The 27,292-nt window shown below is 38.2% G+C and overlaps 2 protein-coding genes and 1 pseudogene across 2 annotated transcripts; 2 read left to right on the top strand and 1 right to left on the bottom strand.

The window, feature by feature from the left end:
* Positions 1–3,995: 3,995 nt before the first annotated feature.
* Positions 3,996–6,315, top strand: LOC123465023 (olfactory receptor 5T1-like). The gene is made up of 2 exons (XM_045163047.1): positions 3,996–4,458; positions 5,774–6,315. The coding sequence occupies exons 1-2, from the start codon at positions 3,996–3,998 to the stop codon at positions 6,313–6,315; spliced, it is 1,005 nt and encodes a 334-aa protein (XP_045018982.1).
* Positions 6,316–16,009: 9,694 nt separating this feature from the next.
* Positions 16,010–17,063, top strand: LOC102391323 (annotated as a pseudogene).
* Positions 17,064–23,852: 6,789 nt separating this feature from the next.
* LOC123464965 (olfactory receptor 10AG1-like) lies at positions 23,853–24,818 on the bottom strand. Its single transcript, XM_045162852.1, has one exon. It carries the CDS (start codon positions 24,816–24,818, stop codon positions 23,853–23,855), a length of 966 nt encoding a protein of 321 aa, XP_045018787.1.
* Between the last annotated feature and the right edge of the window lie 2,474 nt (positions 24,819–27,292).

The raw sequence follows: 27,292 nt of genomic DNA, 5'->3' as shown, positions 1-27,292 counted from the left end.
AGTTAAATACAATATTTTTTTTATCTTCCACAACTGTGCTGCCTCAAACACATCAGTTAAATAAAAATTAGAATCAAAATAAAGCTAAAGTTTCCCTTGTGAAGGTTAGCGAACATGTATGATTAAGAATTTCTTTATTAGACAATCTTGATGTATTTTTCAAAATTTGCCTGCATATTTTAATTATCTTTACTGTATTTCTTATCTGTCTAATTCCTATTTTGAAACTGATTCTTGTCAATCAATATTTTTGTGTGTAATATATGGATTCTGGAAAGAGAAAGATTGATAATAAAGAATTTTAAAAACGACTATATTGTCGATCCTCAAATAATACATTTAGTACACTTAATACCTTTAATGTTAATAAACTTGATGGTTTTATAAGATATTTTATTAATATAATCATTTAAACTAAACTGGAATTTTTATAATACATTTGTGTGTATATATGTGCTTTCAAGAGTAATATGTGAGTTCTTTGAATTAACAAAGAGATAAACAGTTCATTTAGTTATATATTATATTTGTACCATATATATTTCTCTAAGGATTAAGGTAAGATTTTCCTTTTTTATTTGACAACTCCATAGTTGAAAAATTATTTATTATATGAATTAAGAAAAATTTTCACGTGAATGGTGGAACTATCTGGGAAAATGAAGACATAGGACTTTGTTTTCCTTCTAAAAGTGATTTTAAGCTAATTTGCTCATTCTCTATTTGATGTATGCATGTCTCATTATAACAAAGACATAGTGCATTTCATGTTAGCAATATGAGCTATTGGTAGGTCACTGAATTCAGCTCATTCCCACCCACAGCAGATTTTTCATTCATCTGTATAGCACACTGAAGAAAAGCAAGAGTCATGATGCTGAAATCTTGGTCCTAAATACAGTAAATGAAATATCGAATGGCTTCAATACTGGAGACTTTAGGAACAGATACTGATGACCTTTTAACATTTTGCTTGTTTGTTATGGACTTTGCTTTCTTCTTACTCCACTGAATAAGCAATAGTCTGACATCATAGGGAAATATGAGCCATAATAAAACACTACATTGTGGTTTATATAGTCATGTGCTTCTTTTAGCAATGAGTTATTATCTGTCATCAGGAGATATTTACAATTAGTGCTATTTATATCCAAGGGTTCTACTTCCCTGGATTCAATCAACTGTAGATCCAAAGTATTGTGAAAATAATGATTTGCAGAGTTCAAAAAGTAAAACAAATTTGCAGCACATCGACAACTATTTTAAAAGCATTTAAATTGTATTTACAACCTTTTAGACAACATGCACATTATATTAGGTTTTATAAGTAATCTATAGATGGGTTCAAGTACGTGAGAAGAGGTGTGTTGCTTATATTGTAAATTGCCGGGGTCCAGCTCCGGTGGATCCAGGGAATTCGAAGCGGGGACAGCGTCGGCGAGGATCAGGAAACAATTGCTTAATTAAATGTTAATTAAAGATATAAAGAGTGGTTAAATAAGGATAGCTCAGTGAGGAAATTCAGTGGAGAAAAGAGGCTGAATAATTCAGCCAGAAGGTGAGAGAAAGAACGACCTGGGGAGACCAAGTTTCGGTGAACAAGGCCTGCACTTTATTTTCCAAAATAGTTTTTATACCTTAGGTTATGCATAGAGGATAATGGTGGAAGGGATCGAGTCATGCAGTAAGCCAGGCTTTCTTCCTGCAAACTTAATCATATGCAAAAGTTTAGGTGATTTGCATCATCTTCTGGCCCATAGGCCTGTTAACATTTTAAGATCCTTTCTTCAGAAAACTTACTTTTGTCTAAAGGTGATTAGTCAGGCGCCACCCTCCAAAAGCATTAGATAAAGTTGCATTCCTATAGGGCAAAGGTGTGGTGGGCTATAACAAGAAAAAGAATTAACTCAAGGGTACAAGGTTACAAACATTAAAGCTACTACTTACATTCCTATGCACCAATTATATTAATCAATACACTGCCAGGGACACAGCAGCTAAGGAATATGGAAACTTATCAGCAAACATTGGCCCAACAAGTGAAAAACCCTTCACCAATACAATTTCTAATCAATCTTTTAACTGCTCAAAGGAATCTGTATTCAGACAGTTTAGAACATCTCATACCTCTCACAGTTGTGAACTAAAACACTCTTGTCACGCCCAGGAACTTTATTAACTGAAGCTGTAAGTTAACTCTTTTTCAGAGAGAGGTGGTGGGGGACAGCCCCCCTGTAAAGTCAGAGGTGTAGGTGAGAGCACAAAGCAGTAAAGTAGGCAGACTCTGGTTTTGGGGGTAGATGCTTGAGAATTTCCAGGGGGACTCCTGAAGCTCGATCCCGCCTTTGCGTATGCCGAGCCTCCTTCCTCATGACCTTTGCCATGGCAGAGTTCCTCACGCTAGCTCCGGGCAGTAAATATCTTCTCATTTTATATAAAGAACCTGTGCATCTTTCATTTTGGTATGGGGGAGGGGAATTCTGGAACTATGTGCTCCACACCTAGGGATGACTGTATCTTATAGTAATTATAGAAAATTCAGGTACCAGAATGCCTAAGTGGTTAAGGCATTGGACTTAAGATCCAATGGATTTATATCCTTGTGGGTTCGAACCTCACTTCTGGTACAAGTGGATCTGCTTGGGCTTCCCTGGTGATTCAGACTATAAAGAACCTGCCTGCAATGCAGGAAATCCAGGTTCGACCACTGGGTCAGGAAGATTCCCTGAAGGGAATGGCTACTACACACTCCAGTTTTCTTGCCTAGACAGAGGAGCCTGGTGGGCTGCAGTCCATGGGGTTGCAAAGAGTTGGACATGACTAAGTGATATTACAATGATAATAATAATAATCCTATTTCCTAGTAATCTGGGGACGTGATAAAGTTAAATAATTTTCACGTTGGTTTTTAATTTTTTTAATTTATTTTAATTGGAGGTTAATTACTTTACAATATTGTATTGATTTTGCCATACATCAACATGAATCCGCCATGGGTGTACACGTGTTCCCAATCCTGAATGCCCCTTCCACCTCCCTCCCCATATCATCCCTATGGGTCATCCCAGTGCACCAGCCCCAAGCATCCTGTATCCTGCATCAAACCTGGACCGGCGATTCGTTTCTTATATGATATTATACATGTTTCAATGCCATTCTCCCAAATCATCCCCCCAATCCCTCTCCCACAGAGTTCAAAAGACTGTTCTATACATCTGTGTCTCTTTTGCTGTCTCGCATACAGGGTTATCATTATCATCTTTCTAAATTCCATATATATGTGTTAGTATACTGTATTGGTGTTTTTCTTTCTGGCTTACTTCACTCTGTATAATCGGCTCCTTGGTTGGTTTTTAACATTTAAATTTAACACTATCTTTTGATGTAAAGCATAAAGCATCTGTTTACAAAGCGGGAGACCTGGGTTCAATCCCTGGGTCGGGAAGATTCCCTGGAGAAGGAAATGGCAACCCACTCCAGTATTCTTGCCTAGAAAATCCCATGGATGGAGGAGCTTGGTGCAGGCTACCGTCCATGGGGTCGCAAAGAGTCGCGCACGACTGAGCGACTACTTCACTTCACTTCACTTCTGATGTAAATGTATTGCTCACATTTTACAAATTGTAAACTTCATGCATACTGTAGAAAATCTGGGATTAGCACTCAAATGTGTATTTTCTACTATAATAATTTTGGAATTAAAAACTCCTATACTCATTTGTCTTTGTGGATTTTAAGATGACATAATATGAAAGTGAGCAGTCATGAATTTAACAGAAAATTAATTAGAAGTTAAAACATGTAAACCGGCACTATTTTTAACATGAAAATTTAATCAACAGCAGTTAATTTATTTTTACAGAGTAATGTATCCACTTGGACTCAACTTTTAATCACTGGACTGTTCCCTCACTGAAAAGGATTTCTCAGAAACAGACGTGAGGATATAATTGGTGGACTCTATTTTTGCCATATATTGCTTTTGGAACTTAAAAATGAAGACTGAGATGTCAGGGTCACCATCAGACTTAGATTTATACAGGACTCAGATGAAAAACAGCACTGAGGTCACCATGTTTATACTGATGGGCTTTACAGATGATTCTGAGGTGCAAATCTTTCTATTTTTACTCTTTCTAGCAATCTATCTTTTTACAATGATAGGAAATTTGGGGTTGGTTTTCTTGGTCATTATGGATTCCCGGCTCCACAACCCCATGTACTGTTTTCTGACAGCATTATCATTCTTGGATGCCTGCTATTCTTCTGTTATCACCCCCAAAATGCTGATCAATTTCCTATCAGAGAATAAAACCATTTCCTTTCTTGGATGTGCCACACAGATGTTTCTCTTTCTTACTTGTGGGACCAGAGAATGCTTCATCTTGGCCGCAATGGCCTATGATCGCTATGTAGCCATCTACAATCCTCTCCTGTATTTAGTTACAATGTCACCTGCCGGGGACCAGCCCCGGCTGATCCAGGGTATTCGAAGGAGAGACGGCTAGGTGAGGGTCAGGGAATAACTGCTTAATTACACTTTAATTAAGGATACAAAGAGTAATAGAATAAGGATAGCTCAGTGAGGAAATTCAGTGGAGAAAAGCGGCTGAAATAAGGGTAGCTCAGTAGGAAAATTCAGTGGAGAAAAGAAGCTGAGTGGCTTGGTTTACGCGGAAAATCAATATAACCCGTGACACCAGGTTAGCTCTGACCACGGAGGCCGCAGGCGCCCTCTTGAATAGCGGAAGGTGCCCCACCTTAGACACCTTCTCGAGTGGGTCTTAGAAGCCCAGGCAAATAAATGGTCGCAGAGGACATCCGCGCTCCAGATGGACACTCAGCTGGAATTTGGGAGAGAGAGTGACATGGGGAGACCAAGTTTCAGTGAACAAGGCCCGCAGTTTATTTTCCAAAGTAGTTTTTATACCTTAAGTTATGCATAGAGGATAATGGGGGAAGGGGTGGAGTCATGCAAGGACAGCAGTTCCTGGTTCTAATCTAAGCCAGGCTTTCAAACTTATCATATGCAAAAGTTCAGGTGATTGACATCATCTTCTGGCCCGGAGGCCTGTTAACATTTTAAGAAACTTATTTTTCTCTAAAGGTGATTATTCCAAAGTCAGGCACCAGCCTTCCAAAAAGCATTGGACAAAGCTGCATTTTACATTTCTATACACCCATTATATTAATCAATACACTGCCAAGGACACAGTAGGTAAGGAGTATGGAGACTTAGCAGCAAACATTGGCCCAACAAGTGAAAAACCCTTCACCAATACAATTTCTAATCAATCTTTTAACTACTCAAAGGGATCTGTGTTTAGGCAGTTTAGAACATCTCCTGCCTCTCACAGTTGGGAGGCTCTGAACAATCACATGTGGCCGGAAAAACCCATTCAGGCAGGCTAGAGGATTTCCAAAGGAGTTTGTAGGTTGAAACACTGTCACATCCAGGAATTATTAACTGGAGCTGTAAGCTAACTCTTTTTTCAGAGAGAGGTAGTGGGAGACAGTCCCCGTAAAGTCAGAGGTGTAGGTGAAAGCACAAAGCAGAAAGTAGGCAGACTCTGGTTTTGGGGGTAGATGCTCGAGAATTTCCAGGGGGACTCCTGAGGCTCGATCCCGCCTTTGCGTATGCCGAGCCTCCTTCCTCATGACCTTTGTCATGGGCGGAGTGCCTCACGCTGGCTCCCGGCAGTGATAGAATTCCAGTTGAGCTATTACAGATCCTCACTCAATATGCAATATGCCAGCTCCCAGCAGTCACCCAGAGTCTATGTGCCACTTATAATTTCCTGCTATGTTGTTGGTGTCTTGCATGCTACTTTACACACAGTGGCTACTTTCACCCTCTCCTTCTGTGCATCCAATGAAATCAGACATGTGTTCTGTGACATCCCTCCCCTCCTCGCTATTTCTTCCTCTGACACTCGCATGAACCAGCTTCTAGTTTTCTATTTTGCAGGCTCTATTGAGATATCCACCATATTAATTGTTCTGATCTCCTATGGTTTCATCCTGTTAGCCATTCTGAGGATGCGTTCTGCTGAAGGGAGAAGGAAAGTCTTTTCTACATGTGGCTCTCACCTAAGTGGAGTGTCCATTTTTCATGGTACGGTTCTCTTTATGTACGTGAGACCCAGTTCCAGCTATGCCTTGGGTCATGATATGATTGTGTCTGTATTTTACACCATCATAATTCCCATGCTGAATCCCATCATCTATAGTTTGAGGAACAAAGATGTCAAAGAGGCGATGAAGAAAGTGTTTGGGAAAAATTGGTTTATCAACAAAGTATATTTTTCACACTAAACATTAAATTGAAATAAATTATGACTGATGTTTATTGTTTTCAAATAAAAAAGTTGTAATTAAAATATTTTCTACTTCTTTATTTGTGTCTACCTGTTATTCTTAGATGTTTAAAATAAAGATTATAGTCAACCCACCACATATGCAGTTTTTGCACATGCAGGAAACTGTGACATCTATATACATCTATCTCCACATAACATGGGTATGTAATATGTATTTTATTATCATATTCGGATGAAGACTTTACATATATATATATATGCATGTATCTACAGATAAACACATGTATACACAAACACACATATATATGCATGTATACATACTGGATGTTTTTCAGGAACTCTCTTGCTTTTTTGATGATCCATCGGATGTTGGCAATTTGCTTTCTGATTCCTCCGCCTTTTCTAAAACCAGCTTGAACATCTGGAAGTTAACGGTTCACGTATTGCCAAAGCCTGGCTTAGAGAAGTTTCAGCATTACTTTACTAGTGTGTGAGATGAGTGCAATTGTGCGGTAGTTTGAGCATGCTTTGGCATTGCCTTTCTTTGGAATTGGAATGAAAACTGACCTTTTCCAGTCCTGTGGCCACTGCTGAGTTTTCCAAATTTCTTGGCATATTGAGTGAAGCACTTTCACAGCATCATCATTCAGGATTTGAAATAGCTCAACTGGAATTCCATCACCTCCACTAACTTTGTTCGTAGTGATGCTTCCTAAGGTCCACTTGACTTCATGTTCCAGGATGTCTGGCTCTAGTTATGCGATCACACCATTGTGATTATCTGGGTCGTGAAGATTTTTTTTGTACAGTTCTTCTGTGTATTCTTGCCACCTCTTCTTAATATCTTCTGCTTCTGTTATGTCCATATCATTTCTGTCCTTTATCGAGCCCATCTTTGCATGAAATGTTCCCTTGGTATCTCTAATTTTCTAGAAGAGATCGCTGCTGCTGCTGCTGCTGCTGCTAAGTTGCTTCAGTCGTGTCCGACTCTGTGAGACCCCATAGATGGCAGCCCACCAGGCTCCCCCATCCCTGGGATTCTTCAGGCAAGAACACTGGAGTGGGTTTCCATTTCCTTCTCCAATGCATGAAAATGAAAGTCAAGTCGCTTAGTCGTGTCCAACTCTTAGTTACCCCATGGACTGCAGCCCACTAGGCTCCTCCATCCATGGGATTCTCCAGACAAGAGTACTGGAGTGGGGTGCCATTGCCTTCTCCAAAGAGATCGCTAGTCTTTCCCATTCTATTGTTTTCCTCTATTTCTTTGCATTGATTTCTGAGGATGGCTTTCTTATCTCTCCTTGCTATTCTTTGGAACTCTGCATTCAAATGGGTATAACTTTCCTTTTCTCCTTTGCTTTTCGCTTCTCTTCTTTTCACAATAAAACATCTATTTCTGCTTTATTGACTATGCCAAAGCCTTTTACTGTGTGAATCACAATAGACTGTGGAAAATCCTGAAATAGATAGGAATACCAGACCCCCTGACCTGCCTCTTAAGAAACCTGTATGCAGGTCAGGAAGCAACAGTTAGAACTGGACATGGAACAACAGACTGGTTCCAAATAGGAAAAGGAGTGTGTCAAGGCTGTATATTGTCACCCTGCTTATTTAACTTATATGCAGAGTACATCATGAGAAACATTGGGCTGGAAGAAGCACAAGCTGGAATCAAGATTGCTAGGAAAAATATCAATAACCTCAGATATGCAGATGACACCACCCTTATGGCAGAAAGTGAAGAAGGACTAAAGAGCCTCTTGATGAAAATGAAAGAGGAGAGTGAAAAAGTTGGCTTAATCAACATTCAGAAAGCTGAGATCATGGCATCCGGTCCCATCACATGGGTAATAGATGGGGAAATAGTGGATACAGTGGCTGACTTTATTTTTCTGGGCTCCAAATTCACTGTGGATGGTGATTGCAGCCATGAAATTAAAACACGCTTACTCCTTGGAAGAAAAGTTATGACCAACCTAGACAGCATATTGAAAAACAGGGACATTACTTTGTCAACAAAGGACTGTCTAGTCAAGGCTATGGGTTTTCCTGTGGTCATGTATGGATGTGAGAGTTGGACTATAAAGAAAACTGAGTGCAGAAGAATTGATGCTTTTGAACTGTGGTGTTGGAGAAGACTCTTGAGAGTCCCTTGGTCTGAAAGGAGATCCAACCAGTCTATCCTAAAGGAGACCAGTCCTGCATGTTCATTGTAAGGAGTGATGTTGAAGCTGAAATTCCAATACTTTGGCCACTTGATGCGAAGAGCTGACTCATTGGAAAAGACCCTGATTCTGGGAAAGTTTGAGGGCAGGAGGAGAAGGGGATGACAGAGGATGAGATGGCTGGATGGCATCACTGACTCGATGGACATGAGTTTGGGTAGGCTCCAGGAGTTGGTGATGGATAGAGAGGCCTGGAGTACTGTGATTCATGGGGTTGCAAAGAGTCAGACACGACTGAGCAACTGAACTGAACTGAACTGAATTGCAAATGGTGTTGAACATTTCTTTTTAATGTACTAAGTTGTTGCCTGTGTATTTTTTGTGATAAACTATCTGCACTTTATGTCCATGTTTTACTGTTAATCTTTCATTTTCATATTGTTAAGATTTAGTGTTCTTTTAAGCTATTATCCATATTCAGCATCATTATTTTGAAAAAGGGCTATCCTTCTTCTATGTATTTTTCTTAACAGCTTTGTCAAAAATGTGTTGACTATATTGTGTAAATTTACTTCGAAAAGTCTATTTTGTTGCAGACTTAGGTGTCTATCCTCTCACCAGTGCCACAATATCTTGGTTATTTTAGGTTTGTGTTAAATCTTGAAATTATGTGAGGCCTCCAACACTTTCAAAAATGTTTGAATACCTTAGCTCCTTTACATTTTCCTAAAAATTATATTTTATTACCTTGTATTTTCTGTAAAAATGCTTGTTTAATCTTAAGTAGGACTTCACTGAATACAGAGATCTTTTGCCATTCTATTTTATATAGAGCCTTTGTTCACAGTTGGACTGTTTACAAAATTCCTTCCTTCTTTCTTCCTTCCTTTCCTCTTTTCTTCCCTCCTTTTTTTTTCTTCCTGTTTCTTTTCATTCTTTGCTTTGCTTTTCTCTTCTTTTTTCTCTCTTTGGTTTAGTACTCAGACTCTATCACCAGCACTTCCTAATGACTGATTTAGAATCTCTGGATGTAGACTGGAAGCATGTATGTATTGTTTTAGAATTGTTTGAAAACAGTTTAAATGCATTTCTAGGTACTAATTTATGGAGTGGTATATGGCACATTCCAAAATACAAGTCAGAGATATTACTTTGCCAACAAAGGTCCGTCTAGTCAAGGCTATGGTTTTTCCTGTGGTCATGTATGGATGTAAGAGTTGGACTGTGAAGAAGGCTGAGTGCCAAAGAATAGATGCTTTTGAACTGTGGTGTTGGAGAAGACTCTTGAGAGTCCCTTGGACTGCAAGGAGATCCAACCAGACCATTCTGAAGGAGATCAGTCCTGGGATTTCTTTGGAAGGAATGATGCTGAAGCTGAAACTCCAGTACTTTGGCCACCTCATGCGAAGAGTTGACTCATTGGAAAGAACCCTGATGCTGGGAGGGATTGGGGGCAGGATGAGAAGGGGATGACAGAGGATGAGATGGATGGATGGCATCACTGACTTGATGGATGTGAGTTGAGTGAACTCCGGGAGTTGGTGATGGACAGGGAGGCCTGGCGTGCTGTGATTTATGGGGTCGCAAAGAGTCGGACATAACTGAGCGACTGAACTGAACTGAACTGATGCAACTGAAAAAGCTTGGAATTTATCTGCCAAATCTCTAATTTAAAAGGTTCTACCACATAGAATATTAAAATTACCTGTATACTGTACCATGTCTCCTGTCAAACTATCTATTCATATATTTATATCATACCTCTTCCATTAAACTACTCACTAAAATTTAATATATTTAAACTATTTATTTAAACAATTTGTCTCATAATACTCAGAAATCTAGCACTTTTAAGTAACTATAATAATCATCACTAAATGATTATGAATTCCATCATAGCTTATGCTTTCACATAATTTCATTATGTGTATGTATAAAGAATTTTGAGAGAAGTAATACTACATAGTTCTGGGAGATAACAGGTCATATTTCCTGGTACATAGGTATTTAGTGTCAGAATGAGGACTATGTCCTGTATCAGATTTAATTTCCAATTCTATGAATATCCTTTTTCCACTAAGAGATCATTTTATTCAGAGGCCTACTGCACTTATTCAATTTTATTTATAATAAGAGTTCATTGCTCCAGAGCCAGCTACTCATTTACTATGGGGAAAAAAATGAAATCAGGTTGTTACTTTCTTTCCCAGAAGAGAATTAGTGTATTTATTCCTTGGAGCTTCCCTGTAGATTTCAAGAAGAGCTCGGCAATCTGGCGTAAGACTCCTAATGCCTAATATTCGTATATACCTTAATTGAGCAATTAATTTCCACAGGTAAGAGGAAAGGTTTTTCATCACTTATAAAAACATTTTAGAAGCTTTAAGAGCTCCAGGGAACATGGTAGAGAACTAGAACCCACTCTTACTATACTTAAGTATATAGAACTATAGATTAGAAAATTAATTTCCTCAATGGAAGATAACAGAAAGAGGATGGTAGAAATAAAATGTTGATGTAAACAAGAAAATATATTAAAGGGAGAGATAGTTAAGAATCAGTCAGCAACAGGGTAAGTGCCATTTGGTGATTAATATGTTTTTCTCATGGAGGGATATAAATAAATTTGAAATCTATCTTACTAGTCAGTTGATTGCTCTAGAAGGTACTTCTGTTTTTTGTTTTGTTTTGCTTTAATATCCTGATCCATAACTGTATAAATGAATTCAAATACATGAAGATATTATTTGGCATTATTTCTGGGGTATGTCGTTTCCAGAACTATGACATATCACAAAGAGTCTGCAATACGGTCAAGGGGAAATAGCTTAACATGCGGGAACAGAAAATCCTGAATTTGAATCCTGACTCTGCTAGTAACTTATTATGTAAACTTGGTTAACTTATGTGTCTAGCTAGTCCTTAGGTTTCTCATGTATAAAATGCTGGATTATTTAACTACAGCTTGCTATGTAGATTACTTAAGACAAAGTACACAAATATTCTAATACCTAGTAGCCACTTGATAACACATGGTAACCACTATCACGTCTTTCCTTCTTTTCAAGACTGGTGTTTGTAGTATTTTTTTTTCACAGATATTAAGTTCTGCATGTTTTCTTACTGTATGAGAGTTGAGGAGATTATTTGATTTTGGTTTTCCAGAATGTGGATATATTGTTAAAAATTTGTTTTCTAGGCTCTATCTCTTAAAGTAATATTGCTGGATATAATCAGTTCTAATTTCCTTAAATATTAGTTGATAGAAGTGCCTGTGCTGGAGCACCTTGGATGCAAGAGATAAAGTCCTTACATTTTATGGCATATGATAATACAGTCATATTTATAATACAGTTACTGGAAGCATTGTTACATTAAAAAATACTTATAATGATCAGCCAATACACAGGTTTCTCCATTTAAATGAGAGAAGCATTCTGTAAAGTCAAGTGATTCCTCTAAAGTAAAATTGTAAAATAGAAAACTAACAGGTTATTGATTTTATATTTAGTTCAGTTCAGTTCAGTCGCTCAGTCGTGTCTGACTCTTTGCAACTCCATGAATCGCAGCATACCAGGCCTCCCTGTTCATCACCAACTCCCGGAGTTCACTCAAACTCATGTCCATCGAGTCAGTGATGCCATCCAGCCATCTCACCCTCTGTTGTCCCCTTTTCCTCCTGCCCGCAATCCCTCCCAGCATCAGAGTCTTTTCCAATGAGTCAACTCTTTGCATGAGGTGGCCAAAGTATTGGAGTTTCAGCTTTATCATTATTCATCCAAAGAACACCCAGGGCTGATCTCTTTATTTATTTATTTTTTAATATAAATTTATTTATTTTAATTGGAGGTTAGTTACTTTAGAATGGACTGGTTGGATCTCCTTGCAGTCCAAAGGACTCTCAAGAGTCTTCTCCAACACCACAATTAAAAAGCATCAATTCTTCGGTGCTCAGCTTTCTTCACAGTCCAACTCTCAAATCCATACATGACCACTGGAAAAACCATAGCCTTGACTAGATGGACCTTTGTTGGCAAAGTAATGTCTCTGTTTTCAATATGCTGTCACAGGTTGGTCATAACTTTCCTTCCAAGGAGTAAGCGTCTTTTAATTTCATGGCTGCAGTCACCATCTGCAGTGATTTTGGAGCCCCAAAAAATAAAGTCTGACACTGTTTCCACTGTTTCTCCATCTATTTCCCATGAAGTGATGGGACCAGATGCCATGATCTTCGTTTTCTGCATGTTGAGCTTTAAGGAAACTTTTTCACTCTCCACTTTCACTTTCATCAAGAGGCTTTTTAGTTCCTCTACACTTTGTGCCATAAGGGTGGTGTCATCTGCATATCTGAGGGTTATTGATATTTCTCCCAGCAATCTTGATTCCAGCATGCCTATGTAAAGATGGACTTGTATCTATATATGTTTTATGCATTCATGACATACCCAAATAATCTTTAATTTTTAAAATATTTTTAGGCTACATAGTTCTACACATTTTTTCAAATTGCTGCAAGTCTCCAAATTTTTTTTTCAACATATTTATTGAAAAACACCCATGTTTAAGTGTATCTACATAGTTTAACTCATGTTGGTCAAGGGTTGGTAGAGGAGCTATTGGTACATTTTTCAAATTTTGCTTGCATAATCTTTTTTGCTTTACACTGTGTGTTTTCTTATTTGCCTAATTCCTGTTTTGTATCTGGCACTCTCTGGTAAACACTTTTGTACACTATACTTCCTTTCTTGAAAGAGAGAAAAGAGAGAGAGAAGAGTGAGAGACAGAAATAGATGAGGGTTAAAGAAAATGAGAAAAATTTAAAACATAAATATATTTTTGTGATAATTTATATATTAATCTATTTCATATTATTATTGTGGTTTTATGTTATTTTATTAATGTATCTTTCAAACTTAACTAGTTTATTCTAATACTTTCATGTATTATGCTATTGTCAAGGCTTCCCAGGTAGCAGTAGTGGTAAAGAACCCACCTACCAATACTGGAGACATAAGAGCTGTGGGTTCCTGCAGTGATCAGGATAGAACAGCCTGGGTCAAGAAGATTCCCTGAAGGAGGGCATGGCGGCATACTCCAGTATTTTTGCCTGGAAAATCCACAGACAGCGGAGCCAGGCAGACTATGGCCCATAGGGTTGCAAAGTTGGACAAGACTGAAATGACTTAGCACATACATTATGCCATTATTGTTACTTGTTATGTGTGTTAGAAGGAAGTTTCTGGGAAAGCAAAGATGTAGAACTTTTGTTTTTTCGTTTTTTTCTTTTTCTTCTAATAATCGTTTGCTTCTCCTCTTGATATAAGGAAGTCTAAAAGGAGTTCGTCAAGGTTGTATATTATCACCCTGTTTAACTTATATGCAGAGTACATCATGAGAAACGCTGGACTGGAAGAAACACAAGCTGGAATCAAGATTGCCAGGAGAAATATCAACAACATCAGATATGCAGATGACACCACCCTTATGGCACAAAGTGAAGAGGAACTGAAAAGCCTCTTGATGAAAGTGAAAGAGGAGAGTGAAAAAGTTGGCTTAAAGCTCAACATTCAGAAAACGGAGATCATGGCATCTGGTCCCATCACTTCATGGGAAATAGATGGGGAAACAGTGTCAGACTTTATTTTTTGGGGCTCCAAAATCACTACAGATGGTGACTGCAGCCATGAAATTAAAAGACACTTACTCCTTGGAAAGAAAGTTATGACCAGCCTAGATAGCTTATTCAAAAGCAGAGACATTCCTTTGCCAACAAAGGTTCGTCTAATCAAGGCTATGGTTTTTCCTGTGGTCATGTATGGATGTGAGAGTTGGACTGTTGAAGAAGGCTGAGTGCCAAAGAATTGATGCTTTTGAACTGTGGTGTTGGAGAAGACTCTTGAGAGTCCTTTGGACTGCAAGGAGATCCAACCAGTCCATTCTGAAGGAGATCAGCCCTGGGATTTCTTTGGAAGGAATAATGATAAAGCTGAAGCTCCAGTACTTTGCCCACCTCATGCGAAGAGTTGACTCACTGGAAAAGACTCTGATGCTGGGAGGGATTGGGGGCAAGAGGATAAGGGGATGACAGAGGATGAGATGGATGGATGGCATCACTGACTCAATGGATGTGAGTTTGAGTGAACTCCGAGAGTTGGTGATGGACAGGGAGGCCTGGTGTGTTGCGATTCAACTGAGCGACTGATCTGATCTGATCTGAAACAAAACCAAAATATAATGTTTCATGTTAAGAATATAAATCATTTGTAAGTCATTGAATTCAACCCAGTCCTTTGCACTACAGATTTTGCACACTCTTAACGCATATTGGTCTATGGAACGCCAAGGAGGAACAAAAGTTAACAGGCTGAAATCTTGCTCCTATAATATAGATGCAATATTTAATTATGTTTCAAAAATGGAAGCTGTAGGATAGCTTCCCCTATCCAGATACTGGGGATTCATTAACATTTTGATTATGTATTACACATTTTCCTTGTTTTCATATTCCTTTGAATAAGCAACACTGCCAGCATAGGGAAATATAGCAGTGATAAAACACTACATTGGGATTTAATCAGGATATTATGTTTTTAGCAATGCATTATAGAAAGAACTTTATTATATATCATCAGGTGACATTTAGTTTATAGTATTTGTAGAAACTCCATGTGCAACTATAATATATGGAATGAACGTCCCATAGTTTATTTTTGCTACGAATATGTCTCAAACACACATGCAAGGACTTTGCAGAGATAGAATGTATGTATAGGAAAATTTTAGTTGGTAGTCAAGAAAACATTAGCAGTATAATAAATTGTGGGGGAGAAAATGAACAAACTGAATGTTATGTTTTTCAAAGAATGAAAGCTGAAATGCAAAACCACAAACCAACAACTTGATGTTTTTTTGGCATACTGCATTTAACCGCAGAATAATGTATTCTGTTCTGTTCACCACTGTTCCTCCAGCAGTACTAGTTAAACAGGGAAAGTAGTCAGAAAAGAGCACATAAAATGCTTTGGCTTGGAAAAGCTGCCTCGTGAGCTAGCTGTAAAGTAAGTCTAACTTATCCCATTTAGTCATCTGGGCATTCTTTAAAGCTTAATAATTTCCACATTGGTTTTTATCATTTAAATTCAACACAATTTTATGATGTGTGTTTGCTCCCATTTTATAAGTTGCAAAATTAAAGAAAGGTATAATCACTGATGAAATCTAGGATTAGCACTCAGATGTGTACTTTCCATTATTTGTTAATTTAAAACTTCCTATATTTATTTGCATTTGTGATTTTTAAAATGATGTAATGCTAAAACAGTAAGCAGTAAGTTTAACAGAAAATAAATAAAATTGGCAAAATTTTTAATGGAACAAATTTAACCAACAATAATTAATTTATTTATTTTTACAGGGTGATACATCCACTTGAATTCAGCGTTTAATCCCTGCTTATTCCCTCATTGCAAATAATTTTAGGATTCAATATACCCTTTTAAGAAGCAAATAGGAGGGTATAATTGCATGGACTCTATATTCACTATATACTGCCTTTAGAACAGAAAAAGAAAAACTGAAATGTCAGGGTCACAATCAGATTTAGATTTATACAGGGTTCAGGTAAGAAATGTGACTGAAATCACCATGTTTATATTGATGGGGTTCACAGATGATTTTGAGGTTCAAGTTTTTCTATTTTTACTATTTCTAGCAATCTATCTTTTTACACTGATAGGGAATTTGGGGTTGGTTTTCTTGGTCATTGTGGATTCCAGGCTCCACAATCCTATGTACCATTTTCTGAGTGTGTTATCATCCTTGGATGCCTGCTGTTCTTCAGTCATCACTCCAAAAATGATAGCCAATTTCCTGGTGGAAAATAAAACTATTTCATATCTTGAGTGTGTAACACAGACACTTCTTTTAGTTACTTTTGGGACTACAGAATGCTTTCTTCTGGCTGCAATGGCATATGATCGCTACGTGGCCATCTACGACCCCCTCCTGTATTCAGTCAGCATGGCTCCCAGAGTCTACGTGCCACTCATCGTTGCTTCCTATGTTGGTGGCATCGTGCATGCCTCTGTACACACAGTGGCTACTTTCAGCCTCTCCTTCTGTGCCTCCAATGAAATCAGACATGTGTTCTGTGACATCCCTCCCCTCCTCACTATTTCTTGCTCTGACACTCACACAAACCAGCTTATGCTCTTCTACCTTGTGGGCTCCATTGAGATAGTCACTGTCCTGATTGTCCTGATCTCCTATGGTTTCATTCTGTTGGCCATTCTGAGGATGCATTCTGCTGAAGGGAGAAGGAAAGTGTTTTCTACATGTGGCTGTCACCTAACTGCAGTGTCCATTTACCATGGGACCATCCTCTTCATGTACATGAGACCAAGTTCCAGCTATGCTTTAGACCATGACATGATTGTGTCAATATTTTATAGCATTATCATTCCCATGATAAATCCTGTCATTTACAGTTTAAGGAACAAAGATGTCAAAGAGGCAATCAAAAGAGTGTTTGGGAAAAAATCAGTTTGTTCATACAGTACATTTTCACACTAAACACTGAGTTGAAGAAACTAAGACTTATGTTATTGTCTCCATATAAAAGTCAAGATACAAGTTTTTTATTTTTAAGTTTATGCCTTTTATTTCTTCTTGGATATTTCATAAATAAAGATTATGGTCAACAGCCAACTGTGTAGTTTTTGCAGATGTGGATAATGATCATCCTTTGGTTTCTTAATGAGTTTATAAATATATGCACACCCCAATATACACATATATACCAACATATATACATATACATGCTGATAACTGGTGATATACTTTTGCCAAGGCTGCCATAACAAACTACATAACACTGTGTGGCTGAACAACACAAATGTATTTTCTCACTGTCCTGGACGCTTTGTATTTGAAATCAAGGTATATCCAGGGTTGTTTTCTTCTGAGGCCTCTCTCATCAACATACACAATCATATTGAATTAAGGTCGCACCCTATAGTTGCCCCCTCAAAGACCCTATTTCTAAATTCAGTGACAGACTTGAGGTAAGAAGTTTAGGACTTCAACAGGCAAATATTGGATTTACTTATACTGCTACTGCTAAGTCACCTCAGTCGTGTCCAACTCTGTGCCATCCCATAGACGGCAGCCCACCAGGCTCCCCCGTCCCTGGGATTCTCCAGGCAAGAACACTGGAGTGGGTTGCCATTTCCTTCTCCAATGCAGGAAAGTGAAAAGTGAAAGTGAAGTTACTCAGTCGTGTCCGACTTTTAGCGACCCATGGACTACAGGCAACCAGGCTCCTCCGTCCATTGGATTTTCCAGGCAAGAGTACTGGAGTGGGGTGCCATTTTACTTATACCCACACATATACACACAGAAGCATGTATAGACCATTATTTTCTCACAAAATATAGAGTCTTGGTGTTAGCATTTATCAATAATGTTCATGAACTAAAGAATAAAAAAAAAGCACAACTCAAGAATAACATACAAGTACCTGCTAAATATTTCCCTTACCCCACTAAGCTGCAGAACATATATATGGGTTTCTGTCCATTCCTGGTCCTGACTCAGCTTTGGCTCAGTTTCCCCTTGACACCCCTATCTTCTACTAATAAAGGATTCAAATTCCCAACTTGAGTGCTATATACATGACTTCAAATTTTCTGTGTCTGCCCTTATCTCCTATACCTACAGAGATGAGTTTGCTAAAAACACAACCAATATCAGCTGGCCTTGTATAGTACCTACTGTTTAACGAGAGAGAATTGACTGGGGGAAAAAAAAAAAGGACCTAAAAATTAAAACAGTAAATCTATATGACCAAGAGAAGTGGTGTTACCGCTCTGATCTTCCCATTGGAGATGACCATGCAAACAATGTAGATAACCCAGCATTGCCTGAGGGAAGTGTTATGGCCTCTTCTGAGGCTGCCATTGTCTGCTTCACTGCAGATGCTCATCAGGACCCACCCTAACTGCCTCTCTTTGCTTCTAGACCTGTATACATGAGTCCCAGAAGGCCCCAAAAGGTGAGACCCAAGTGGAGTGACCCATGAACTGTGACCCATGTGTAGGTATGCCATACTCTGTCAGTACTAACTGAGTCTCTGATTTTTACAGATGGTCATATGGGGAACATGTTTGGTTATTAAGAGTGAGGAGTAATGGTGGAAGGAACGTAATGTTAGATTAGGCCAAACATTGGTATGGACCAACTTAGCAGAGATTTTATTTTAGGCCACAGTTTTGGGAGTTAAAAAGGACTGTAACAGATTTGATTGGTGAGTTGGCTAAAACATGGAGAAAAAGGTGGCCAACGGTGAGATATATGGTAATGCCCAATCTGCTTTGTTTGATGTAGGGAAAGCGACTCACAGTCTTAGGGAGGGGTTGGAATATTAAAGTGGATTTGTCACTTAAGATCTATTAATTCACACTTGGACTGTGCAAAAGGCATCCTTTTCACCAACAAAATGAGAAATATATTTGTGAAGGGAGCTCTAGTTCTTGAAGATCTCCGTATGTGGTCTTCTCTAAGACCAAATCTTACAAAGGGAACTACAGCCACTAAATTGAAAAATGCTGTGATATTTATTGGATTCCAGGGTGGCAGGTGCCAACTGGCAACAATCAATCACCATAGGTACAGTGGTCCTAGTTACTGTAACAGACAGCAGCATCAGAATAGTATGATTCACATAGGCCTATGGCATTGGCTAGGTATTCATGGTTTCCCTAGAAGTAAAATAAATGCTTATTAAATTCTTACTCAATCTCTGTAAGGAGAAAAGATTTAATTCAAGGGAACCAAAATCTAGCTAAAATTATTAAAATAGATAGTCATGGCTCTTCATTAATTCCCAGAATTGAGCCATTTTACAGCCCCAGGAACCATTCAATGAAGGGGAGTCTGCATCCTCTAAAGAAGGACTTGGTACAATAGCCAGAATTTTTATTTTTAATATTTATCCCACCATCCCCAAAGGGACTCAAAGATTTTGTCAAGGTAAATGCACTGGGGAAAAGGAAATAATCATAATTTTCTGTAACTACTGGACACTTTATTTTTTGGGGTCTACAATCACTGCAGATGGTGACTGCAGCCATGAAATTAAAAGATGCTTGTGCCTTGGAAGAAAAGATATGACAAACCTAGACAGCATGTTAAAAAGCAAAGACATTACTTTGCCAACAAAGGTCCATCTAGTCAAGGCTATGGTTTTTCCAGTAGTCCTGTATGGATATGAGAATTGGACTATAAAGAAAGCTGAACACCAAAGAATTGATGCTTTTGAACTGTGGTGTTGGAGAAGACTCTTGAGAGTCCCTTGGATTACAAGGAGATCCAACCAGTCCATCCTAAAGGAGATCAGTCCTGAATATCCATTGGAAGAACTGATGCTGAATCTGAAACTCCAATACTTTGACCACCTGATGAGAAGAACTGACTCATTTGAAAAGACCTTGATGCTGGGAAAGATTGAAGGTGGGAGGAGGAGGGGTTGACAGAGGATGAGATGGTGGATAGCATGACTGCCTCAATGGAAATGAGTTTGAGTAAATTCCAGGAATTGGTCATGGACAGGGAAGCCTGGCGTGCTGCAGTCCATGGGGCAGCAAAGAGTCGGACATGACTGAGGGACTGAACTGAACTGAAGCTCTCCATCTCTCTGTCGTAATTTAGTTTGTAGAGCTCTTCATCATCTTTCTCTTCCAAAGAACATAGCACTGGTCCTAACACTGATGGAATGATGCTGACTGGACCGAGGGAACAAGAAGCAGCAAATGCTCTGGCTTGTTGGTAAAGTACTTTCCTATCACTGGGTAAGAAATAAACATGACTAAATTTCAAGGGTCTTCTGACTCAGTGGAGTTTCTAGGGGGCCAGTGCAGTGGAGCATGCTGGGATGGCTCTTCTCAGATGAATAGTCATTGCTGCGTCTCTTGTCTCCTAGAGCAAAGAAAGAAGGATCAGATATACCGGGCCTTTTTAGATTTGGGAGGCAACATATTCCTTTTTTAAGTATGTTCCTGCGGCCCATTTCCCAAGTGACCCAAAAAGCTGCTAGTTTTGAATGAAGCCTAGAACAACAGAAGGCTCTGCAATAGGTCCAAGCTATTATCTAAGCCTCTCTATCACTTGGTCCATGTGTTTCAGCAGATCCAACAGTGTTTGAAGTGTCCATGGCAGATAGTAATGCTGCTTGAAGCCTTTGACAGGTCCCCAAAAGTGAATTATAGCTCAAGCCTTTAGGATTTTTGAGTAAGACTCTTTCATTTTCTTCAAAGTACTCTTCTTTTTAATACTGAGCTCTTGATTTGCTACAGGGCATTAGTAGAAACTGAACACTCGATCATTACCTACCAAATTACTGTAAGACCTATGATACCTTTTATGAACTAGTGTTATATAATTATAATATTAAAATGCTTGTTTTAAAGACACATATGTATTGAAAATAAAATAGAAACATCATATGTGATGTTTATTCTTGTATTTACCATATTTTTTTTAGTTTATTTCTGATATGAAATTACCAACAGTTCATGTTACTACAGGCTAAATATTTGTTTGACATTGCTGATAGATCAAGACTGATAGTAACAATTCCACTTTGTTTTCTTTTACTGAAAGTTTCTACTTTTAATTCCAATCTTTTTAAAATTTATTTTTAACATTTTGCTAATGTGTGAAAGTGAAAGTCTCTCAGTCATATCTGACTCTTTGGGACCCTATGGATCATATAGTCAATGGAATTATCCAGGACAGAATAATGGAATGGGTAGCCGTTCCCTTCTTCAGGGGGATCTTCCCAACCCAGGGGTCAAACTCAGATCTCCTGATTTCAGGTGGATTATTTTCCAGCTGAGCCACAAGGGAAGCCCAAGAATACTGAAGTGGGTAGCCTGTCCCTTTTCCAGTGGATTTTCCCAACTCAGAAATTGAACCAGTGCCTTCTGTATTGCAGGTGGATTTTTTACCAGCTGAACTACCTGGGAAGCCCTAATGCATGAAGTGTAATAAACAGTGAATATTGAAAACTTATAATTAGACATATTTTGCACGTGTGTACACCAGTGAAACCACCATCTCAACCAAGATAAAGAATATGTCTGTCATATGCAGAAATTTTCTCATGCTCCCTCCCTTCACCATTCCCCACCACTCACAAAATATCATTTGCATTTAATTCCATTGTGCCCATAGAACATATGAACATAATCTGACTTGTTTGTTTGGGTTTTGTTTGTTAGTTTAGTTTTACATTTTTTGGTCTTTTTTGTTTTTTTTTTTTTTTTTCCTTAAAAAAGTAAAGATACATGTACCATTGTGTTGAGAACTATAGACTTAAAAAAATTAGGTTGTGAAATTTTTATCCTCACTCCCAATATCTAACAGTGTGTGTACCTTATTCCTTTGTAGTAATACTGAAGGTCATTCAAATTTTGATCTGCAGTACTCAGCAGAGAGACTTTTAGACCAAAGATATTAACTTTGTGATGTAAATTTTCAGACATGAAAGTACTTAGAAAAATTTACCGTATATGAATATTCCAAAACAACAATTAAAATGCACATTTTAGTATAGAAAGAGATTGAAAAATTTTTAACATCAATGAATGATGTATGCTTGAAAGAACATGTACAGAATGTTGGGTAATTGATACAAAAACCCTTAAAGTAGCAGATTGCAAGTCTGTTGAAATTGATTCCATCTTTATATCATTTATACATGAGCTGTAGCTTCTTTCCATGTGTTCTTTAATTGTTCAGGAGACTAGACTGAGCTTTTTAACACAGTGATGAAAAGATTTCCATTGTTAGAGAGCACAAATTCGAATATCAAAGTGCTATTCATAGGGTCAGTCTAGGAAGGAATGACAAAAAAACATGGATACAAGAATAAATGATTTATTGGGGACCCTTACCATATAGATGTAATGTATTTTATTAATGACTCCATATTTGTCTATTATATTTATGCACAATATTTATTAAAACTTTTCTCAATATGAACATTCATTTTCTTTTTTTTGCTTAGAAAAATAGTGCTGCAATAAACATTACACTACACATTATTTTTTTTGTAAATACTTCTCATACGTATACCCTTACATATTTAGGCTTTTTTTTTTTTTTCCTATGAGGAAACCACTTAGTAATGATTCTATAGCACCTGAGGCAGTTTTATTTATTTAATAGAGAATATAAAAGTAGAGTATCAGTTCAGTTCAGTTCAGTTGCTCGGTCGTGTTCAACTCTTTGCGACCCCATGAATCACAGCACGCCAGGCTTCCCTGTCCATCACCAATTCTGGTAGTTTACCCAAACTCATGTCCATTGAGTCAGTGATGGCATCCAGCAATCTCATCCTCTGTCATCCCCTTCTCCTCCTGCCCTCAATCCCTCCCAGCATCAGGGTCTTTTCCAATGAGTCAACTCTTCGCATTAGGTGGCCAAAGTATTGGAGTTTCGGCTTCAGCATCAGTCCTTCCAATGAACACCCAGGAATGATCTCCTTTAGGATGGACTGGTTGGATCTCCTTGCAGTCCAAGGGACTCTCAAAAGTCTTCTCCAACACCACAGTTCAAAAGCACCAATTCTTCAGCACTCAGCTTTCTTCACAGTCCAACTCTCACTTCCGTACATGACCACTGGAAAAACCATAGCCTTGACTAGATGGACCTTTGTTGGCAAAGTAATGTCTTTGCTTTTGAATATGCTATCTAGGTTGGCCATAACTTTCCTTCCAAGGAGTAAGCGTATTTTAATTTCATGGCTGCAATCACCATCTGCAGTGATTTTGGAGCCCAAAAAAATAAAGTCTGACACTGTTTCCACTGTTTCCCTATTTCCCATGAAGTGATGGAGTATAGAAAGGCATAAAAAAAGGGAAAATGACATACTTTCAATTATAGCACATCCTGAATATAACACCTTCTTGTTTATTTAGACACCTCTACATATTAGTTTTGGAGAAGGAAATGCCAACCCACTCCAGTGTTCTTGCCTGGAGAATCCCAGGGATGGGGGAGCCTGGTGGGCTGCCGTGTCTGGGGTCATACAGAGTTGGACACGACTGAAGTGATGCAGCAGCAGCACATATTAGTTTATAGTAAGGAGAAAACTGATCTTTAAAACTAAAACATTGCTAAGTAAATTAACACAATTGCCATAAACTTGAGGACATAACTCTCTACTAAAAGGAAATTACAGTATGAGCTGTATTTAAAAATTTAGGACAATATTGAACAGTAAATTTCAAGCAAGTCTGTGAACAAATTGCATACATAAATGCAGCATAATTTCTGTATTATTTCAAATGTCTCATAATCCTGATAATTAGGGAAGAAATCTTCTCATTGCCTTTCTAACGTCTTTGTTCCGCAGACTATATATGATAGGATTGAACATTGGAGTCAAAATGGCATAGAAAAGAGATATCAGTTTGTCTATTCCTTCATGCTGGTTCGATTTAGGCTTTAAGTAGGTGACAGTGCCTGATCCGTAGAATAAAAGTACAATGGTGATGTGAGAAGAGCAAGTTGAGAAAGCTTTGGTCCGTCCTGTGTTTGCTGGCAACTTCAGGATGGTGGAGATAATTCTGATGTAGAATCCAAGTATCAGCAAAAAGGGAACAGTGACAAACAATATACCAAATATATAGACCACCATCTCATTCACAAAGATGTCTCCACAGGCCAGTTTTAATAATGGTGGAATGTCGCAGAAGAAATGATTGATTGTGTTGGAGCCACAGAAAGGCAGAGAGAAAATCTGGCATGTTTGTCCTATCTGGACTGGAACAGCACTGATCCAGGAGGCAACCACCAGCCTGATGCGGACCTCAGGGCACATGACCAGGGGATAGTGCAGAGGGTCACAGATGGCCACACAGCGGTCATAGGCCATCACGGCCAGGAGGAAGCACTCAGTGGTTCCAAGGATAAGGAAGAAGCACATTTGTGTAGCACAAGTAAAAAAAGAAATGGTTCCTTTTTGGGTCCAAAGGTCCATGAGCATCCTGGGAAGAGTGATGGATACATAACAGATTTCTAGGAAGGAAAAATTGCCGAGGAAAAAATACATGGGCGTCTGAAGAGTGGCATCTACTCTGGTTATTAGAATTATAACACCATTCCCCAACAGGATAATCAGGTAGATGACTAAGAATATCCCAAAAAGAAACCATTGAAATTGGGGAATATCAGTGAAGCCCAAGAGGACAAATTCCATCATGATAGTGAGATTTGTTTCTGTAATTTTCAAATGATCTTCTCTCTTTAAATTTACATTTCTTGACTGCATTTTCTTTTTGTACAATTGGACTAGGACATGGGCTTTAGTTTTAATCAGTTTTCAGTTACTTTCTCACACACTTGTGTTCTGTGATTTGGGGAGGTTTGATTTGAAATCAGGAACTATAAACTCATCTGCAGGAAAAAAATCTTAAATGATTTATAATGTTACATCTACATTCTAATAAAATCTATATGTCTAGTCATTTTAATTTAAATTATGGCATGAGAATGGAGAAAGCAGATAAACTACTTCTTACAGTCAAAACATCAATTAATTGTTTAAATTCCATGACTTTTATTCCCCAATCAATCTCATCTATAATATAATATCTGGTCTAAAACATCTAACACAATGTTCTATTGACTATTTATATATCCTTTTTACCCTTAACGTTATATCTAATAACTCATTTTATAAAGATATGGCATAAAGATCTGCCCTAATTTACTGCTCCATAAATGCTTCTGAAATTAGAAGTGGTTATTTTCTAAGGAGTGAGAAAGTTAAAACTGTAAGACTGTAAGAGGCAAAGCTTTTATATTCAAGATCATAAGGTTCCACCGATTAGAATTACAAATTACTGAATCAAAATACATCTCATTGCTTAAAAACACAATTTTTTAACATTTAACCATTTTTAACCCTAGTAATTTTCATGCAGAAGGAAATAGCAACCCACTTCACTATTCTCACCTGGAGAATCCCAGGGATGGAGGAGCCTGGTGGGCTGTCATGTATGGGGTCGCACAGAGTCGAACAAGACTGAAGCGTCTTAGCAGCAGCAGCATCAGTAATTTAAGATATTTAAATATTCTTCTGCCAAAATTAGTACATCATGAGAAATGCTGGGCTGGAAGAACTACAAGCTGGAATCAAGATTGCCAGGAGAAATATCAATAACCTCAGATATGCAGATGACACCACCCTTATGGCACAAAGTGAAGAGGAGCTCAAAAGCCTCTTGATGAAAGTGAAAGTGGAGAGTGAAAAAGTTGGCTTAAAGAACAACATTCAGAAAACTTAGATCATGGCATCCAGTCCCATCACTTCATGGGAAATAGATTGAGAAACAGTGGAAACAGTGTCAGACTTTATTTTTGGGGGCTCCAAAATCACTGCAGATGGTGAGTGCAGCCATGAAATTAAAAGACGCTTACTCCTTGGAAGAAAAGTTATGACCAACCGAGATAGCATATTCAAAAGCAGAGACATTACTTTGCCAACAAAGGTCCATCTAGTCAAGGCTATGGTTTTTCCAGTGGTCATGTATGGATGTGAGAGTTGGACTGTGAAGAAAGCTGAGCACCGAAGAATTGATGCTTTTGAACTGTGGTGTTGGAGAAGACTCTTGAGAGTCCCTTGGACTGCAAGGAGATCCAACCAGTCCATTCTGAAGGAGATCAGCCCTGGGTGTTCTTTGGAAGGAATAATGCTAAAGCTGAAATTCCAGTACTTTGGCCACCTCATGAGAAGAGTTGACTCATTGGAAAAGAATCTGATGCTGGGAGGGTTTGGGGGCAGGAGGAAAAGGGGACAACAGAGGATGAGATGGCTGGATGGCATCACCGACTCGATGGACGTGAGTCTGAGTGAACTCCGGGAGTTGGTGATGGACAGGAAGGCCTGGCATGTTGCGATTCATGGGGTCTCAAAGAGTTGGACACGACTGAGCAACTGAACTGAATTGAACTGAAGGAAAAGAACGATCAATACATATAAACGTTTCACAAATGTGGTCAGATATTGTGTCCAATTCCTTCCCTGTTTGCGGTCTGATTTGACTGGGTAACATAAATAATAATAAAAATCAACCAAAAGGTTAAGTTAAATATTCTTTTCAGGAAATTATAATTTGGATGTGAAAAATGCTTCATATATTCCCTTATAGAGGGAAGTGCTCAGATGTTCAGTCGTGTCCAACTCTTTGTGACCCTGTAGCCTGGCAGGCTCCTCTGTTCATGGTATTCTCCAGGCAAGAATACTGGAGTGGGTTGTCACACCCTCATCCAAAGGATCTTCCTGACCCAGGGATCCAACCCGTGTCTCTTATGTCTCCTGCATTGGCAGGCAAATTCTTTACCACTAGTGCCACTCAGGACGCTCTAGAGAAGGAAATTCACTAATAAAATGTGATTCTTTCTCATTGAAATTATTTTAGTTGTAATGGCAACATTTTCTTTATTGTCAGTTTAGCAAAATATGTTTGATTAATTTGAATGCAATATAGCATTCTTTGATTACAGTTTTCTTAATAGATTATTTCTAGAAATGAATAATATTAATGCTAGTATTATGTTAGCAATGGGCACATTAGAAGCATATATTTCAAATGCTTCAAACACATTATTTAACTTTTTAATGCAGAAAGTAATAAATCTAACTTAAATAAGGATATCTTAAAGAATAAATAGGTGTTCAACCCATATATACTCATGATTTTAGTTGTTTGGAACGTGTGTTAGTCGTTCAGTCATGTCAGA

Source organism: Bubalus bubalis, chromosome 16, assembly GCF_019923935.1.
Source record: "Bubalus bubalis isolate 160015118507 breed Murrah chromosome 16, NDDB_SH_1, whole genome shotgun sequence".
NCBI classification, from domain to species: Eukaryota; Metazoa; Chordata; class Mammalia; order Artiodactyla; family Bovidae; genus Bubalus; species Bubalus bubalis.
Note: the sequence above shows the minus strand (reverse complement) of the source record. Positions and strands in the feature narration are given on the sequence as shown.

Bases quoted from the DNA above. Each gene is read 5' to 3' on its own strand.
- LOC123465023 (XM_045163047.1), top strand. From the start codon at position 3,996: ATGAAGACTGAGATGTCAGGGTCACCATCAGACTTAGATTTATACAGG. The intron at 4,459-5,773 runs CCGGGGACCAGC...AGCAGTCACCCA, and splicing joins TTTAGTTACAATGTCACCTG to GAGTCTATGTGCCACTTATA.
- LOC123464965 (XM_045162852.1), bottom strand. From the start codon at position 24,818: ATGCAGTCAAGAAATGTAAATTTAAAGAGAGAAGATCATTTGAAAATT.